At 34.5% G+C, this 17,554-nt stretch overlaps 2 protein-coding genes and 1 non-coding gene across 3 annotated transcripts; all 3 read left to right on the top strand.

Moving 5' to 3' along the window:
* The first annotated feature begins 643 nt into the window (after positions 1-643).
* On the top strand, positions 644-2,596 carry LOC124920930 (porphobilinogen deaminase, chloroplastic). Its single transcript, XM_047461519.1, has 5 exons — positions 644-905; positions 1,193-1,598; positions 1,679-1,885; positions 1,984-2,161; positions 2,245-2,596. Exons 1-5 carry the CDS (start codon positions 679-681, stop codon positions 2,355-2,357), a joined length of 1,131 nt encoding a protein of 376 aa, XP_047317475.1. The 5' UTR covers positions 644-678; the 3' UTR covers positions 2,358-2,596.
* A 1,062-nt stretch (positions 2,597-3,658) lies between these two features.
* On the top strand, positions 3,659-3,730 carry TRNAH-GUG. Its single transcript has one exon. It is a non-coding gene; the product is annotated as a tRNA-His (tRNA).
* A 4,101-nt stretch (positions 3,731-7,831) lies between these two features.
* On the top strand, positions 7,832-9,049 carry LOC124921467 (NAC domain-containing protein 21/22-like). The gene is made up of 3 exons (XM_047462134.1): positions 7,832-8,043; positions 8,108-8,370; positions 8,465-9,049. The coding sequence occupies exons 1-3, from the start codon at positions 7,875-7,877 to the stop codon at positions 8,942-8,944; spliced, it is 912 nt and encodes a 303-aa protein (XP_047318090.1). The 5' UTR covers positions 7,832-7,874; the 3' UTR covers positions 8,945-9,049.
* Positions 9,050-17,554: the final 8,505 nt, after the last annotated feature.

The following is a 17,554-nucleotide window of genomic DNA, read 5'->3' as shown; positions in this document are numbered from 1 at the left end:
TGAGACACCTTTATGGGTTGCTAGGAAAACGATCGAAGACCGATATCTAATTTGACCATTTGACTTCTCTAGACTCTCTCACGAGGGAGTGGATCTGTTGTCCCACAACATAGACCATCTCTTGTACCACAAGGCAAAAATCTGCTTTCGTCAACCTCTCTCACGATGTTCTATATTGTTTTATCCTAAACACTCACCTGATGTTGTTCATCCACCAAGAGAACTGCACGACCTATCCTATTAACCGAGAACTAGCCTTCCTAAGGGACATTAAGTACATTAAAGATTTTTATCCGACTAACCAAAATGGAAAAACAATATTTGCAAATATCTCTATCTAAGTTGTTTAATCTAGGATCACATAATGAAATCCTTGAATAATAATGGGAAATCTCATAATGCATTTCTTTTATTTGTGAAATCTTATAATTTTAGAATTTTAGTTCTAATGTGAAAAGTCTTAAATTAAAGGTGTAACCCTTTTAAATAAAATAAAAAATATTGTCACTTTGGATTAGTAAAAAAATAAAATTGTAAATTGACTAGACAACATGGCAAGATTTTCGATCCGACGTGGAGGATAAGCGGAGGGAGTATACGTAGTAAAGAGGGGGGGCGCAAAAACACCTTTCAGCTCGAAAAAACCCCATTTTCAGTCGTCCTCTTTTTTCCTCTGCAATGGAGACTTGTTCCATCACTCTATCTTCATATCTCAATCAAAAGTCAATCCTCTCTTCTCATAATGGAATCCTTGGCTCTACCTTCACCTACGCTTCTTCCTTCTCTCTCCCATCCGCCGCCACATCTCGCCGCCGCACTACCTTCCTCACTAGGGCATCGGTCGCAGTTGAACAACAGCAGGTGACGAAGAAGGTCGCTCTCTTAAGAATCGGTACTCGCGGAAGGTAGCGTTTTCTTTCTTACCCTCAATTTCTCTTCCACAACTCTTATTAGATAAGATTTTGACCCACCCCACATTGATTTCACTTTCAAAATCTGATCTTTGCTGTTATTATCTTATTTGATTGATTCAATTCAAATTCATCAATAGATCTGATAAAAAAAAAAGATCCAGGATTTCCAAGATTAGTTCGGATCCATTTTAGGGTTTTACATTTGTGATTTGATTAGCTAATTGGGTTCACTGGAAAAGTCATGATCATGTATATATTATTGTTGTTGTTTAGGACAGCCCATTAGCACTTGCCCAAGCATATGAGACACGATCTAAGTTGATAGCTTCACACCCAGAATTGGCAGAAGAAGATGCTATTGAAATTGTGATTATAAAGACAACTGGTGACAAAATATTGAGTCAACCACTTGCTGATATAGGGGGCAAGGGATTATTCACTAAAGAAATAGATGAAGCCCTCTTAAACAATGATATTGATATTGCTGTCCACTCTATGAAGGATGTTCCTACTTATCTGCCTGATAAGACGATTCTTCCTTGCAATCTCCCTCGAGAGGATGTTAGAGACGCCTTTATTTCGCTAACCGCCTCTTCGCTAGCTGATCTTCCGGCAGGAGCTGTCATCGGAACTGCTTCTCTTAGAAGGAAGTCTCAGATTCTCCACAGATATCCATCAATCAAGGTGTTTTTTATATGCCATTTTATAGTTTGAACGAATAATTTCAAAATTTTCTCAATTGGATCGGATGCTTTCATGTATAGGTGCTGGATAACTTCCGTGGAAATGTTCAGACTAGATTAAGAAAATTGAATGAAGGGGTGGTCCAAGCCACATTACTGGCATTAGCAGGGCTGAAACGGCTGAACATGACTGAAAATGTTACTTCCATTCTTTCAATAGAAGACATGCTTCCTGCTGTCGCTCAAGGGGCTATTGGGATTGCCTGTAGAACCGACGACGAGAAGATGGTAAAGATGATATATATCACATGGGACCTCTTTCCTTGTTTAGGTGTCTGGATATATAGAGAAACACTTTTTCAGTCAATTTTTGAAAATGGTTGCAGGCTAATTACATAGCTTCACTCAACCACGAAGAAACAAGATTAGCTGTTTCGTGCGAGAGGGCTTTCCTGCTAACCCTAGATGGTTCGTGTCGCACCCCAATAGCGGGTCTGGCTCGTAAAGATGAGAACGGGAACTGCATCTTCAAAGGATTAGTGGCATCCCCAGATGGTACCCGAGGTCAGATCTTGTTATTAATTATTACTGTTACTTACTTGTGTAGTTGTGTGGATCCAAATTTCATATTATTGTCTATTTTACAGTTCTGGAAACATCTAGAGTAGGTGCATACAATCTGGAGGACATGCTATTGATGGGGAAAGATGCAGGAAAGGAATTACTTTCACGAGCAGGGCCAGGATTCTTTGATTCTTAAAAGACGAGGAGAATGGATAAAAGTTCAGACCCGAGCTTCTTGTAGTGAAAGAATAGCTATTATTTTATAGGGGCAGCATCAGAAATTTAGAGCGGAGTAAACTAAGCCATGATTGAGTGTTGTTGTTGTATGTTGGTTGGCTCTAGTATTAATAAGAGTATTTGTTTTGAATGAAACTGATATTATTTATGATCTTGTCTAGTCAAGTTAGTATTTTCTTATATTATGAAGGATTGATTGATTGATTATGATTTATTTTTGAAAATAATGCATGTAAAATTATATAGAAGAGAGTTGTTTAAGTGCTGCTACAAAACTAGGAATATCTATTGGAAAAACAGTAACAATCAACAAAACCACTATGAGCTAGGATTATGATTATATTTGAAAGAAAAAATATTGAAAAATTTAGAATGAGTGAAACTATTTGTGAGGTTAAAATAGAAACCCTAAATACCTCTATTTCATTTTCTACCCATACAATCAAACGAACAAATTGATCTTTCACATTTGAGGCAAATGAACAAATACAAGTAATATTGTCTAGGTCTTGTTAGCTATTTTAATTGTTGTGGTATGGATGAAATTGTAAAATATGTAATTTTAATTAATGTAATATAATTTTTGAGTTTTTTTAGTTTGGAGGTATTATCAAAAGATAGGAAAGCGAAAGCACTTAGATTCTTTACGTTTAACGACTGAACTCGTTGGTCCTAATCTGTCTTCAAACCCATCACCTCAACCAAGTTTTCTCTATGACTGATATTAGTGGAAAATGATGAGAGCACCCACGATTAGCTATCTATTAATGTGTTCCCACCTGCATGCCTAAACCGGACCATCCTAATATAGTCATTCGTTCTCCACTGTCTTTTTGTTTGTCTAGAAAAGAGATGCGTTATACTAACATTTTTTTTACTAAACCACTAGAGTCCATTACAGCACCTTCCATTCGAATTGTGAACTAACTGAGTTCGAGTATAAATTTTGGTGTTAAATCGAGTTCAAATAATATAATACTCGACTAGACTTACTCTCATAAATATGCGTATTCTTACCTATAAAAAAAGAGTTTTAAGTTCAGCTACCAAACTAGTAATATCTATTAGAAATACAGTAATTATCAACAAAACCACTATGAATGAGGATTATGATTAAAAAAAAATATATATTTAGAGAAAAAAATATTGAAAAAAATTAGAATGAGCAACGAAACTAGGTGCATGTTCTTATTTATAAAATTTCCATATTGTCAACTGATTTCATATAATAATTTATAGGATTTTAAATGTAAACATCAAGTGGCTGTAGTTTAGTGGTAAGAATTCCACGTTGTGGCCGTGGAGACCTGGGCTCGAATCCCAGCAGCCACATTTATTTTTTCTTTCTTCCAATAAAAATATTATATATATTAATTAAGATGGCCCAACTTCAGAAGAAAATAAAGCCCACTATATATGGAGGAGACCTATATTTTTGTGTGTTGTTTTTGTCTAAGCTACTTGTCTTGAGAATCATAACATTAGAATTGGACATTGTTCCATAAATGTAATCTTTGAAATCTTAAAATGGAGAACAAATGATCAGAACTAAGGCAACATTGTATTATGAAGAGTAATTTACAAAGCTTACATAAGAGTGCTTAAATCAAAAATAACTAGGGTTAGGGTTAGTGTTTGGATCAAAGAACAAAAGCCCAAAACTACAAATTATTCTAACACCAACTTGAAACTTAATTGTTGTGAGAAAGACGCAATTGACTGATGTTTGTCGTTTAGGACATCTCATAGCTATTTGAGTGGCTTCAATTGACATGAAAATGATGATGATGATGATAAACTTTGTGGTTGAATCATGAAAATGCTTAATTAGGTTTATGACTATGCAAATGTACAAAAAAACTACTTGTACTGCGTACATTAAATTATCTTTCTTTTTCATTGTCTTTTTAGAAGATAGATAAGGTCTTTCTTGTCATGATATGGCAATAGTGGGGCTCTTTCAGTTGACTATTCCAATCTTGATATGTGTTAAATCACAATCACAACCTGAATTCCATCTTTCCTTATCTCTACAATCACTGCCTTTTGATATGCCCATGTTCCAATTGGGATTGAGTGAAAAGTTATTATGTGAAATTTACTTATAAAAAAAGTAACTTGAATTCCTGTTTTTCACCTGCTATAATAATATACCTCTTTTTACTGCTTCATGCTCCATAGAAAAATTTACATGATTTAGTTTCCTTGATTAGACTGTCTTGTCTGGTTGCAATGAACTTGAATGATATGTGTTCTTTGAAATTCTTTAATTTATTTCTCTCTGTTTCAGTTTATAATTTAAAAATAAAAAATATCAATAGAGATAATATTATATCAATAAGATGGATGTCATAGAATGAGGGGACCATATTTATTTAAAGAAACAAGTTAAGTGTTGTATTTATTTAATTTAGGTTTAGCCACATAGAATAGAAGGGGAATCAATCAACTTGGGTATATTTATTTTAAAATCAAACAAGGTCTTAGGATGAGGGTGGATTCATGTTCCCTATCTAATCTAATGAGGGGCAAAATAGTCATGTTTAAAAACATACAAAATATTTTACCATTTTGCCCTTCCGAGGTGAACATGGAATCCCTAGTAACATGGGCCTCGTTTGATGAAGGGGTTTTTAGGATAAAACCCAGTTTTTATCCCAAAACCCAAACATCTTATCAACCATCAAATCAAATAATTTTATCATTTAAATACCAAAATTACCTTCTAATTTTATCTTCTCTCTAAACCATCATTCTCTCATCTACACCATATCTTCTAAAGTCAAAAGACAAATTAGTTTTTAAATTTTAAAAACCAGTTTTTTCCTACTTTTTATCAAACAAGAGTTTTTTGGATAAAACCCAGACAAAATTCAAAAAACCCCTTCCTCAAACAAGGCCATGGTGATCCTTTCTGAAAGTCGTTTGCCAAGGAATGGGTTCATGTTGTTTGATTGTGAAATTACAATTTTATTTTATTTTTTGAATTGGGTTTGTCAATTTAAACTTTATAACGTTAAAAACAGTTTGGTCCAAAAAGAATATCCTTCCAAAATGGGAGGAGGATAGGGTGGGGTCTTAGCCAAGTCCGGCGGCTTTCTTTTCTTTGGTGCCACTTGTTCCAATTATAATATATTTGGGAATTAGAGGTTAATTATTTTTCAAAATTATTTATAATTAAAAGAGTTCTTAAGAAACTTGATAACTATAATAGTATGGCATGATAAACCTCTTTTGTCATTTTCCTTTTATAGAAAAGAGCATATGTGGACTCCAAAAGAAAATGCAATGAAATTTAAAAATAAAGTTAGATGTCACTTTAACTATGTAACAAATGGCAATTCTTCTATATCTTTTATTTTGAAAATTTTCTTTTCTCTTTTGTGGAAATAGTTCTTTTGTTAAGACAATTGTCCTAATTTAGTTACTCTGTTTTATGGACAATCCTTGGTTTAGAAAATATCATGCTACTCTTAATTTATTATATATATATATATATATATATATATATAATATATATATATATATATATATATATATATATAAATTCATGGGTTGTTATTGAAATGAGGCTAATTAGATATTTAGACTAACATATTATCATATCATTATATGAGAATGATCCTTTTTCTTTATAAAGAATTAGTTCCAATTCAAACAAAAAATTGCATATAAAATATTAATTTTATAAATAATATTTAAAAATTACAACAAACAAATTGTACAAATTAAAATTATAATGGAGAGGATAAAAAATCTTGAAATTTCTTAGGGTGACTTTATGTACGAATTCGTTTGAGTTTCGTAACGATGAATTGAAAAATAAAACAAATTGAACAAATTAATTATGTGGTGTCGGAAAATATTTTACCAAATATTTTGAGTGGCAGTGAAACTTGTCATTGGGTTGGTAAGCAAAGTTGTAAAATATTCTGTCAAATTATAATTAACTATATATATATATATATATATATATAATATATAGTCAAAATAAAGAGAAATTTGTACAAATTAAGGGAGAATATTTGTAGGGAGAAACGTGTAGTTTTTCAATTCATTGAGATGACCCAAGAATTTCGACATTTAAATAAAATATTAATTTTAATAAATCTTTATTGAACAAAAGAGAAACAACTCTAGATTTCATAACTTCATTTAACTTGTGGCACACAGACTCGAGAAATTACTATTATGACAATTAGCAGGTATCAGCGTCGTATTATAAAAATTCAAAACAAAAATTAGTAACAAGATGTCGGATCGAACACATCATAACACCAACTAACTCAAACTTGAGTGGTGAAAAAAGAAAATAAAGTGTCATCTAATGCTAAGAACTAAGAAGTCATCGGAGTGACAAAGAACAAAATGATTTTTCACTTTCTCTATACTATTTAAAAATTGAATGTTCACATTGATACATAACCATTAATTATATATATAATTATCATATGATTTTGAAAAATGAGAAAATTAAAAGATAGAAGCCTGCACATGCACAGGAGATGACATGGCAGAAGCCAAAATGTAACAGTAAATAGGGCGGCTCCAAAAAACTCTACAGTAATTTCTGGTACAAAAAATCAGGATTTTAAAACGTGAAAAAAAAGTATTAATAATTTGCTATGTGGCCAATAATTTTAGTCATTTTAAATAATATAATTTGATTTCAGTTGAGCTACTCACCTTTATAAATATTGATGACTTTCTAAATAGAGAATTACAAAAATAAAAGACAATTGATATTTATATTTTTTATGCCAAATAAATATTAATTATTAATAAAAATTCAGTTCATTTAATAAAAAAAGTGTCTTAGATAGATAGAGATTGTGATTTCAATTCTAGAATCAATCAACCTTTTACACTTAAAAAAAAAAGTTTAATATTTTAATAACACCTAACCTAACCAGTTCTATCTACAAAATATACTAAAACCTCATTTTCAACTGAGGCCAATTTGTTAATAAATTATATTTCATTTAACATTAATATATAACACATTTTGAAAATAAAATACAAAGAGTTTGAATGACTCTTGAGCTGGCAGAAAAAAAAAATAATAAGTGAGATATTTCTGATAGTTTACTTAGTGACAAAGACATACAACTTAAAAAAAAATTAAAAAATTCTGTAATTAATAATGGCCTCTAAATTCTAATGGTAGTGAGGATAGTCACATTAATTTGACTTTTATAGTACTTAGAAACTAATTTCGAGTTTGATCTCTTTCTATATTAAGAATAAATTAATAAAATTAATGAAATAATTGATGTCATTTATATTATTTATATCAATTTATTTTAACAGAATACCCATAATTATTAATACTTCCAATAAAAACCCATTTTGGCTGATGTTTATTTATTTATTTATTTATTTATGAATTGGGGACTCTACCCTTTAAAATTTGAACCATTTGGGTGAGAATTGAGACTTGAGAGTAGTGATATATCTCTCTAAAGAGTAAAAGATTATGAGCAATTTAAGGATGGTTGAGGCAAAATTGCCTCCTGGATTCAGGTTTCATCCAAGAGATGAAGAACTAATATATGATTATTTGATGAAGAAGATCTCTGGCACCAATTGTTACCCTGTTTTGATTGAGGTTGATCTAAACATCTGCGAGCCATGGGACATTCCTGGTAATGAATCATAATTCTGTTCTTTTTAATTTATGGTCTGTTCTTGATTGATATAGAATTGCAGAAACTGCATGTGTGGGGGGAAAGGATTGGTATTTTTATAGCCATCGAGACAGGAAATACGCGACCGGTCTTAGAACAAACAGGGCGACCGTCTCAGGTTACTGGAAGGCCACAGGTAAGGACCGGTCTATCCATAGGAAAGGCAGACTTTTGGGTATGAGGAAAACTTTGGTCTTTTACCAAGGAAGAGCACCCAAAGGTAAAAAAACTGATTGGGTCATGCATGAATTCCGCCTTCATGGCCCCATTATCCCTTCTTCCAAGGTTTGTTTTTCTATCTATCTATCTATCTATCTCAAAATCAACATATATGGGAAAGGGTTAATGAGAATTGATTAAGGGTTAATGAAATTTTCAGGAAGATTGGGTTTTGTGCAAAGTGTTTAACAAGACAAAAGAAATGGAATCAGAAATCAAACAAGAAGAAGAAGGTATGATGGTAGTAGTGGGGAATGGAAGTAGCAGCAGCAACAGTAGTTCTTGCTTTGATGATCAGACAATCATGAGTTGTTCATCTGATCTTCCACCATTAATGGAATATTATAATTCATATGATTTCCAACAGCAAGTGCCCTGCTTCTCCAACAACAATTATAAACCTAATAATGATCATGATGAATTGACCAACATGATGATGATGAAGAACAACAGTACCTCAATCTTCAGCCCTGGTTATGGTGGTACTGGTGATGATAAGGTAGAAGACATATTTAATAATAATGTTCTTCATAATAATATCAGATTTCCAGGTAATAATATTAAAGAATCACCCAGTTTAGAAACCCTCTTATCTGATCATCATCATGTCGATCTGCAGCCTCCTATTTGGGATTACTAGCTAGCTAGCTTTTCATATATTGTTATTTGATTTGGGTTTTTGTTGCATAATTCATCTCTTCTTGATTTTATTAGAAATAAAATTACCTTTATATATATTCAATTTTGTACAGGGTGACATTATAATTATTTATGCACTCTTTCTTCCTCATTGTAAAATTATGTCATTGTTTGATAATATTATATTATATTTTCAATTGCTAGTTAATTAAATTATGCATACATCTCACATTTTTTTTACTTTTACCTTCATATTTTAACATCTAGCCTTTTTTTTTAACATTTTTATAGATTGCATATGCAACTCACCCACTAGGTTAGTTTAAGTGACCATTTTCATGACTAGACCAAATAAAAAATAGAGAATCTGATAAGACTATCTATCAAAATTTTGATTCTTATTGATAATGTTTTAAGTTAAAATAAAGTTAACAGTGGGATTAGTTTTAATTTCTTATTTAAAAAAAAAAATACATCTTCTACTCTTTTATTGTTTCCCTAGTATGAGAATTTTAAGTCAATTTAATTTTCTAAAATATTGAAAAGTATTCTTGATTCATTCAAATGATTAATATTTTTTTTTTATAATGGTGAATGTATATTAAAATGATAAAAATTGTTTAAATACAACGATAATAAATATGATATAAAAATATAAACACACAATCCAATAGATTATTGAGCTTATAGATCCTTAAGAAAAACGAATAATTCTTTGACCTACTCCACCGACTTTGTAGAATGAATAATAACATTATGAGTGATACAAATCGGACGACTACAATTATTGAATGTTCGATGATTTCTCTCAAATTATATAATCCACTTGAAAATAATCAGAATTGTAATTCAAATATGTATTCCTGTTATCAACCGTCTCAATCCAAATTTCATAGCAATTGCCCAAAGACTTTAGTATCACTTAGTGAATCTCAAACATGCTATAAAAAAAACTCCATATATTATCACCATTGACAATGCAAAAGTAAGCGAATCACCGATTCCACATCCTTATAACACATACGACAACGACTTAACATAATACAATTCTTTTTCATAATGCCACAAGAATCCCACAAGACGCCCCAATAATATCAAGAGGCTCCCAACCACACAACCGTTAATTACATAGATTCTTTATAATCTATTGATCCATCATTCGAATTTTAGTCTCACTAAAACCATATATGCCACAAACAAGAATTTCCACTATTGACTTAATGACGTCTCTCTTCACACTATCATTGAATGTTCCAAACTATAATATTTCCAATCATTGATGAAATCTAAATAGAACAACATTTTCTCAAATTCGAGACACGCTTTCCTTTTTGCATATAACTATACGGTAGATCATTTAGTTTTTTAGTTGTCAGCATTGATAATTATTCGATTAAGAAAGGCTTGAGTGGAAAGTATACGAAAGGGTGAGATCTCGCGCACATTGAACGACACTTTAGTCTCTAATTCAAGGACCTCCCTCAGAGGGGAGTTGTTTTCAATCAACGTCATTATGTGTTGATAATTCTATTATCCCATTAACATTATACACTAACTCGGAATCCACTGATTCCTCATTGGACACATCGTGAATGAAAAATGACAATTCATTATTGTTAAGGAACCAGACAATCTTACTCCACAAAATCTGCAAGTCAAAGATGCAATCAAGTCACAATATATTCCTCCATAATCTTAGTGATTGCAAAGCTAATTGTTACCCATATTTAGACTCCACAAAATCTGCAAGTCAAAGATGCAATCAAGTCACAATATATTCCTCCATAATCTTAGTGATTGCACAACTAATTCTTACCCATATTTAGACTTTACATATAACAAATTGTAATATAAATAACATGTATATTTCTCATTCATATATACAATTATTCCTTTTCAATCATACATCTTCTCTACATGGTATCAGAAGTCTAGATCCTACAATGTCATCAAACGCCTTCTCCGTCCCAAACCCTACCAACCCCGGCTATCCCATCTTCTTTGTCAACCTATCGCAATGCAAACCCTTACAAACTACAAACAACACCACCAACTTTACACAATGATCTTCCCAAATCAAGTCATTCTTATTTGGTTTCGGTCTATTTAACTACCTCATTGGAGAAAAGAAATGCCCACCACCAACAATCACCAAAGACGACAACACTGTCACCCCTAATCCCAGTTACGCCTCATGGTCTCGACAAGACCAACTATTGTTAGGCTCCCTCATCGGCACTCTTGACGCCAAGATCGCACCTCTTGTAGCCTCTGCTGCTACATCTCATGAAGCATGGACTGCTCTTAAATCTCTCTACACAAATCCTACTCGCAGCCATATCCTCCAAGTCAAGAAACGACTTGACTCAATCAAAAAGACACCCGATCAAACCATCACTGACTATATGCATCAAATAAAACAATGCACCACTGAACTTGCCAATCTAGGCAAAACTCTAGATCCCAAAGACATCATTGCAAAGGTTCTAAATGGGCTCGATCAAACCCAACACCGTTCCATCATCGAAACTGTTGAAGCTCGAGATACTCTCATCCCGTTCGATGCTCTCCATGAAAAACTCATACATCATGAGCTCACCAAACTCCATGACAACAGCAACTCCACCTCATCAACACCTACCACCGCTTTTGTCGCAACCTACAAACCATCATCCAATACTCGCCAAAATAACAATTACTCCCGACCCCAATACTCTAAAGACAACAGCCGACAGTCCTCACCACACTACCCCAACCCCTCCTCCTCATCCAACACCAAATCACCTGATGTATGCCAATATTGCGGCTACACTGGTCACACCATCTTCGTCTGTCGCCATTTCTCTCGCGCCCATCCTAACTTTACACTTAAACCCTTTGTACATCAATCTCGCTACACTCGTCCTCAAGCCAACACTGCCTATTCATCTCACGCCCCTCCATGTGACTGGATTATAAATAGCGGTGCTACTCACCATGTCACACATGATCTCGATAATCTATCCATTCACACTCCTTATACAGGCAACGATGATGCTATCATCGATGATGGCTCATCTCTTCCAATCTCTCACACAGGTTCATTCACTATCACCTCTCAAAACAAATCTTTACTCTTTCAAAATGTTCTTTATGTTCCAAAAATTGCACAAAACATTATTTCTGTCTCCAAGTTTTGCCTTGATAATAATGCACAAATTGAGTTTACCTCTTCTTCCTTTCGTTTCAAGGCTATCTCCACGAACACCATCCTACTCCAAGGAACTTTTAATCATGGCATGTACACCTGGTCTTCTTCCTACAAATGTGCCCTTCAAACATCTCTCACATCATCTACTTCAAAGCTATCCACCACGTCTGCTCTCCTATGGCATCACCGTCTTGGCCATCCGTCATTTAAAATTTTTTCTTATATTTCAAATTTATGTAATTTAGGTTCAATTTCATCCCTTGATTACTGCAATTCTTGCAAGATTAATAAAGCACACAAACTTCCTTTCTCTCAATCCACTCTTACGTCTACAGCTCCCCTTGAATTATTATTTTCAGATGTTTGGACCTCACCCCACCTCTCACATGACAACTACAAATATTATCTAATCTTTGTGGACCATTACACTACATATGTATGGTTTTACCCTCTCAAAAATAAATCCGACTCTCTCACAGTCTTTCTTGACTTCAAAAAATTAGTTGAAAACTATTTCAAAAGAACGATCATAACCCTATTCTCTGACACCACAAACAAAATCTACACTTCTCGTCATGTCACTTTCATTGAGCATGATTTTCCATTCCACCATCTATCAAACCAACAAAATTCAACTTCGCTTCCCTCACCTCACGAATGGTTTCCCACTCCTCTCATACCTATTTCATCACATAACCCTACAACACCATCCACCACTGCCACACCCCCACAGAACACACCTCTTATGCCACCACATCCATCACATAACCCTACTACACAGTCCACCACTGCCACACCCCCACAAAACACACCTCCTACACCACCACATCCACCACCCCCCCTCCGCCCATTCTCCCTCGTCCTGTAACTCGTCTCACAAACAACATAACCAAACCTAACCCAAAGTATGCCCAACTTACCACTATCTCCTCACCCACGTCACTACCAACCACCCTCAAACAAGCACTCTCCATCCCTCATTGGCGTGATGCTATGCTTGCCGAATACAATGCTCTACGGAAACACAATACATGGACTCTCGCACCACCTAGTGAAGCTCGAAATGTCATTGGTTATAAATGGGTCTTCAGAATCAAATATAATCCTGATAACACGATTCACAAATACAAAGCTCGGCTTATCGCAAAAGGTTTTCATCAACAAGCTGGTCTTGACTACTCTGCCACCTTCAGTCCGGTTATCAAACCAGTCACGATTCGACTCACCCTCTCAATTGCTCTCCAACACAACTGGATATTACGCCAACTCGACATCAACAACGCCTTTCTCCAAGGTGATCTCCAAGAGACAATCTTCATGTAGCAACCATTCGGCTTCATCGACGCTAACAACCCTTCTTATGTGTGTCGTTTAAACAAACCCATATACGGGTTAAAACAGGCTCCACGCACATGGTTTACAGCCCTCACCTCCTATCTACTACAATTCGGTTTTACAGCATCTCTCGCCGACCCCTCTCTCTTCATTTACAAAAAAAATGGCGATCTCCTATATGCACTTGTTTATATCGATGACATTATCGTAAGTGGTCCTTCACCTGATTTTGTCTCGGTTTTTATTTCCAACTTTGCCAAACGCTTTTCTCTCAAGGACTTGGGGCAACTTTCCTTCTTCTTAGGGGTGGAAGTACAACACAACACTTCTGGTCTCCTTCTCTCCCAAAGAAAGTACATACACGACCTCCTTCAAGGTCATGACATGCTTGACTGCAAACCATCAACTACCCCTATGCTTGCTCACCCTCAACTGCTACAAAATACCTCCACACCTCCATGTGATCCTACTACTTATCGTTCTGCTGTTGGAAGCCTCCAATACTTATACCTCACACGTCCTGACATTGCTTACTCTGTCAACAAGTTAGCCCAGTTCATGCAACACCTGCAAGAAGCTCACTGGACAGCTCTCAAGAAGCTCCTCCGCTACCTTCACGGGACTTCTCACCTTGGTTTGCAATTACATCGCAATACTCCGTCATCACTACATGCCTTTAGTGATGCGGATTGGGCAAGCGATGTTGATAACTTCATCTCCACTACAGGTTATATCATATATCTCGGCAAAAATGCTATCTCCTGGACATCTCGCAAACAAAAAACGATAGCCCGATCCTCAACCGAAGCTGAATTTCGTGCCATTGCTGACACCACTTCCGAACTCAATTGGATAAAATCCCTTCTACAAGAACTCGACATCCACTTACCTTCTACACCTGTTATATATTGTGATAACTTAAGTGCTACAAATTACTCCGCCAATCCGATTTTTCACTCTCGAATGAAGCATGTTGCTCTCGCTTTTCATTTTGTTCGTGAATAGGTCCAAGCTGGAACACTTCGGGTACAACACATCAGTGGACATGATCAGCTCGCCGACGGCCTCACCAAACCTCTCCCTCGCCCGCGTTTTGAGTTCCTATTATCCAAGATTGGCTTCTTCAATGGAAGGTCCATCTTGAGGGGGAATGTTAAGGAACCAGACAATCTTACTCCACAAAATCTGCAAGTCAAAGATGCAATCAAGTCACAATATATTCCTCCATAATCTTAGTGATTGAACAGCTAATTGTTACCCATATTTAGACTCCACAAAATCTGCAAGTCAAAGATGCAATCAAGTCACAATATATTCCTCCATAATCTTAGTGATTGCACAGCTAATTCTTACCCATATTTAGACTTTACATATAACAAATTGTAATATAAATAATCTGTACATTTCTCATTCATATATACAATTATTCCTTTTCAATCATACATCTTCTCTACAATTATTTTTAATTTTAGGATAAAATATCTAATAGGGATGGCTTGGATTATGTCTTCCACATGTGACAAACATCCATTTTCTACCTGATCAATTGCTTTTTGTTTGGACAACAAATCTGAAATAGGATGGAGGTTGATACCCTCAACTTTTGATACTCTACTACTTGTTTGCACTCCTCTTTCTTGACATCGAGGGTGGCATTGCAACTTGAAAGTTGTGAATGGATACTCGATCTCAACCTTATGAAAACATGATGGCTCGTTTAATCCCTCCTCAGTCTGCACGACATCCCTCCTCCCATATAAATCTCTCTAAATTTGTCATCACAATACTAGCCTTTCAACATCTGCAAGGCTAGCCATACATATCCGATCAACGTAAAATAAGGTTATCACCGACTCTCTCATTTTCCTAAACAAAGTAGATAACTCCAACACATATGTATTCAATGTGTTTATTCCTGATTAAGGAGACATGGCAATAGGACGTTCGAACCATATCATCACCTTATACATTTGTGTCCCGTTATCAACACAAATGGATTCCAAGTAACCAATATGTAAATTAGAGTGATGCACCCTCATTATAACCCAATCGATCTCCTCCAATAATTGAGTGTTCTCATGGAGCTCAATAAATCCGCCAAGATCATTGCCAGCCTGACTAAGAAGATGATGATGATTCTATATATTCGTTGGAATTTCAAACATCCATGTACCCTCCTATCTACGTGGAGTCTTATGAGGTGCTCGGGCGCAACAACCTGCAGATTCTTAATATTAAATGATTGACCATTAACGAGTCGTCATATTCTTTACTCGACTAACGGTCTAATACACATATCTATTGACATTAAAAATGTTTTTTTTAAATTCGTTCCATAGAGCAACATATCTTCCTCGAGAATTTTAGCCATACTAAAGGTGCCCTAACTAGGTATGGCCCCGAGACGCCTTCGGTTCCAAGTCGACAATTGAAAAATCCGGCGTAATAACTTTAGTTGGATCAAGTTTATCTAATCGGTTTTCTTTTTTCTGTTATACATTTCTGAGATAACTATAACTTTAGGGTGCGTCTCCGACGTTTGAAATTAAAAAAATTTAGGCCTTCCATTAAGCACATTTTCTAGTTTATCCAGTTTACCCAGACAGTTTGTCTCCCAACGCCTACCACTGCTACAAAGATCTGAGCTTTTGTCACACGAGGTTCCGGTTGCAGCATTACGACATTTGGTTGTGGAAATATAGTCTAATTGAGAACCGGCCCCTTTTTGGAGTCCTCCTTCTACCACCAATATCATTCACAATGCCTCTCTGGACCCAGACACGTGAGGCGCCCTTTAAGGGTGCTGAGAAAGTGAATTGAAAACTGATGACCTGTGTGACCCTTCGACTACTCATACTCATGTCACTCTCACGATGTTCTGTGTTGTTTTACACCTAAGCTCACTTGAGATTCTCCGTTCACCTTAGACTGCACGACCTTGCATGCTCACCAAAAACCAGCATTTTTTGAATTAGTAGGCACATCAAAATTAGGCTTCCAATAACTATTTTGACGGTGTTACACATCACACTCCTCTCTCATTTTTTTTTCAAATCTTCCTGTATATTTTAAAAATTAAAAGTAGATCATTGTTTGAAATATACTTCTATCGAGAAATATTTTTTCCATTTAAACTATTCTTATTAATGATTAACGTATAAATGATTAATAATAATATAAAAGATAATTAAATAAGTTTTTAGATCAATTACTTACAAAAATCATTGCAATCACCCCGAGACACAGGCCAGTTACAATGTCCTTGGAGGCCGACATGGACATAGTCAACAATAAACATTTTATCACAAAGTCAATTCTCAAATTAATCTATTCAACATTGTTTATTTGTTTTCGTTAATTTACACTTGGTATCTTAATTTTTGGTTCTAAACAAACTTGGTAACCTTTTCTTCTGAGTGTGATTTTTTGAAAAAATAATCTATATAATTAAAGCCAAAATTTGTTTTGTTGTTAATTCAGAAGTTGTAATCCAAGATTTGGCACAAGTAGACTGAGTAGTACATAGGGAGAAGAGAATAACATTAAAACATTCATGAAGGTCTCAAAAATCTATATTCGATTTTAACTTAAAATAACTTGGTTTAAAAAATGTCAGATTATTCCGTTGATAGATGTATCAGTCATTTTTATATAATTAACTCCGATCACAACAAATAAAAAAAATCTCCATTTTGTAAGAATTTTAAAAAATACCAAAAGGTTTCGCATGTAATAATGACGCGATCTTATTATCACCTATATTTATATCGAGAGAAAAAAAAACAATTCCATGAGATGATGAGAGCCAGCAAATTGCATTAAATCAATAACATGCAAAGGCAGAAGCCTATCTGGATAACACAAAATCATTTAAGTGAAGTCAATGAAATTCTTTGTTACATAGATATATGATTTCTATTGACTTTTTAAAGCCAATTAATGCAATGATTGTTATTCAACTCTTTCATTATCTTTTTATAATAAACTAACATTTTATTTTCTCAATTTTTTTTAATTTACTATATATTAAATTAACAATGACATTCTGGTACAATTGGTCATATATAATTAGGTAAGCTATATTAA

Source organism: Impatiens glandulifera, chromosome 1, assembly GCF_907164915.1.
Source record: "Impatiens glandulifera chromosome 1, dImpGla2.1, whole genome shotgun sequence".
Taxonomy (NCBI): Eukaryota; Viridiplantae; Streptophyta; class Magnoliopsida; order Ericales; family Balsaminaceae; genus Impatiens; species Impatiens glandulifera.
The sequence above is the reverse complement of the archived record's forward strand: the minus strand, read 5'-3'. Positions and strand labels throughout refer to the sequence as shown.

Bases quoted from the DNA above. Each gene is read 5' to 3' on its own strand.
- LOC124920930 (XM_047461519.1), top strand. From the start codon at position 679: ATGGAGACTTGTTCCATCACTCTATCTTCATATCTCAATCAAAAGTCA. The intron at 1,599-1,678 runs GTGTTTTTTATA...TTTCATGTATAG, and splicing joins ACAGATATCCATCAATCAAG to GTGCTGGATAACTTCCGTGG. The intron at 2,162-2,244 runs GTCAGATCTTGT...TCTATTTTACAG, and splicing joins ATCCCCAGATGGTACCCGAG to TTCTGGAAACATCTAGAGTA.
- LOC124921467 (XM_047462134.1), top strand. From the start codon at position 7,875: ATGAGCAATTTAAGGATGGTTGAGGCAAAATTGCCTCCTGGATTCAGG. The intron at 8,044-8,107 runs GTAATGAATCAT...ATAGAATTGCAG, and splicing joins CGAGCCATGGGACATTCCTG to AAACTGCATGTGTGGGGGGA. The intron at 8,371-8,464 runs GTTTGTTTTTCT...TGAAATTTTCAG, and splicing joins CCATTATCCCTTCTTCCAAG to GAAGATTGGGTTTTGTGCAA.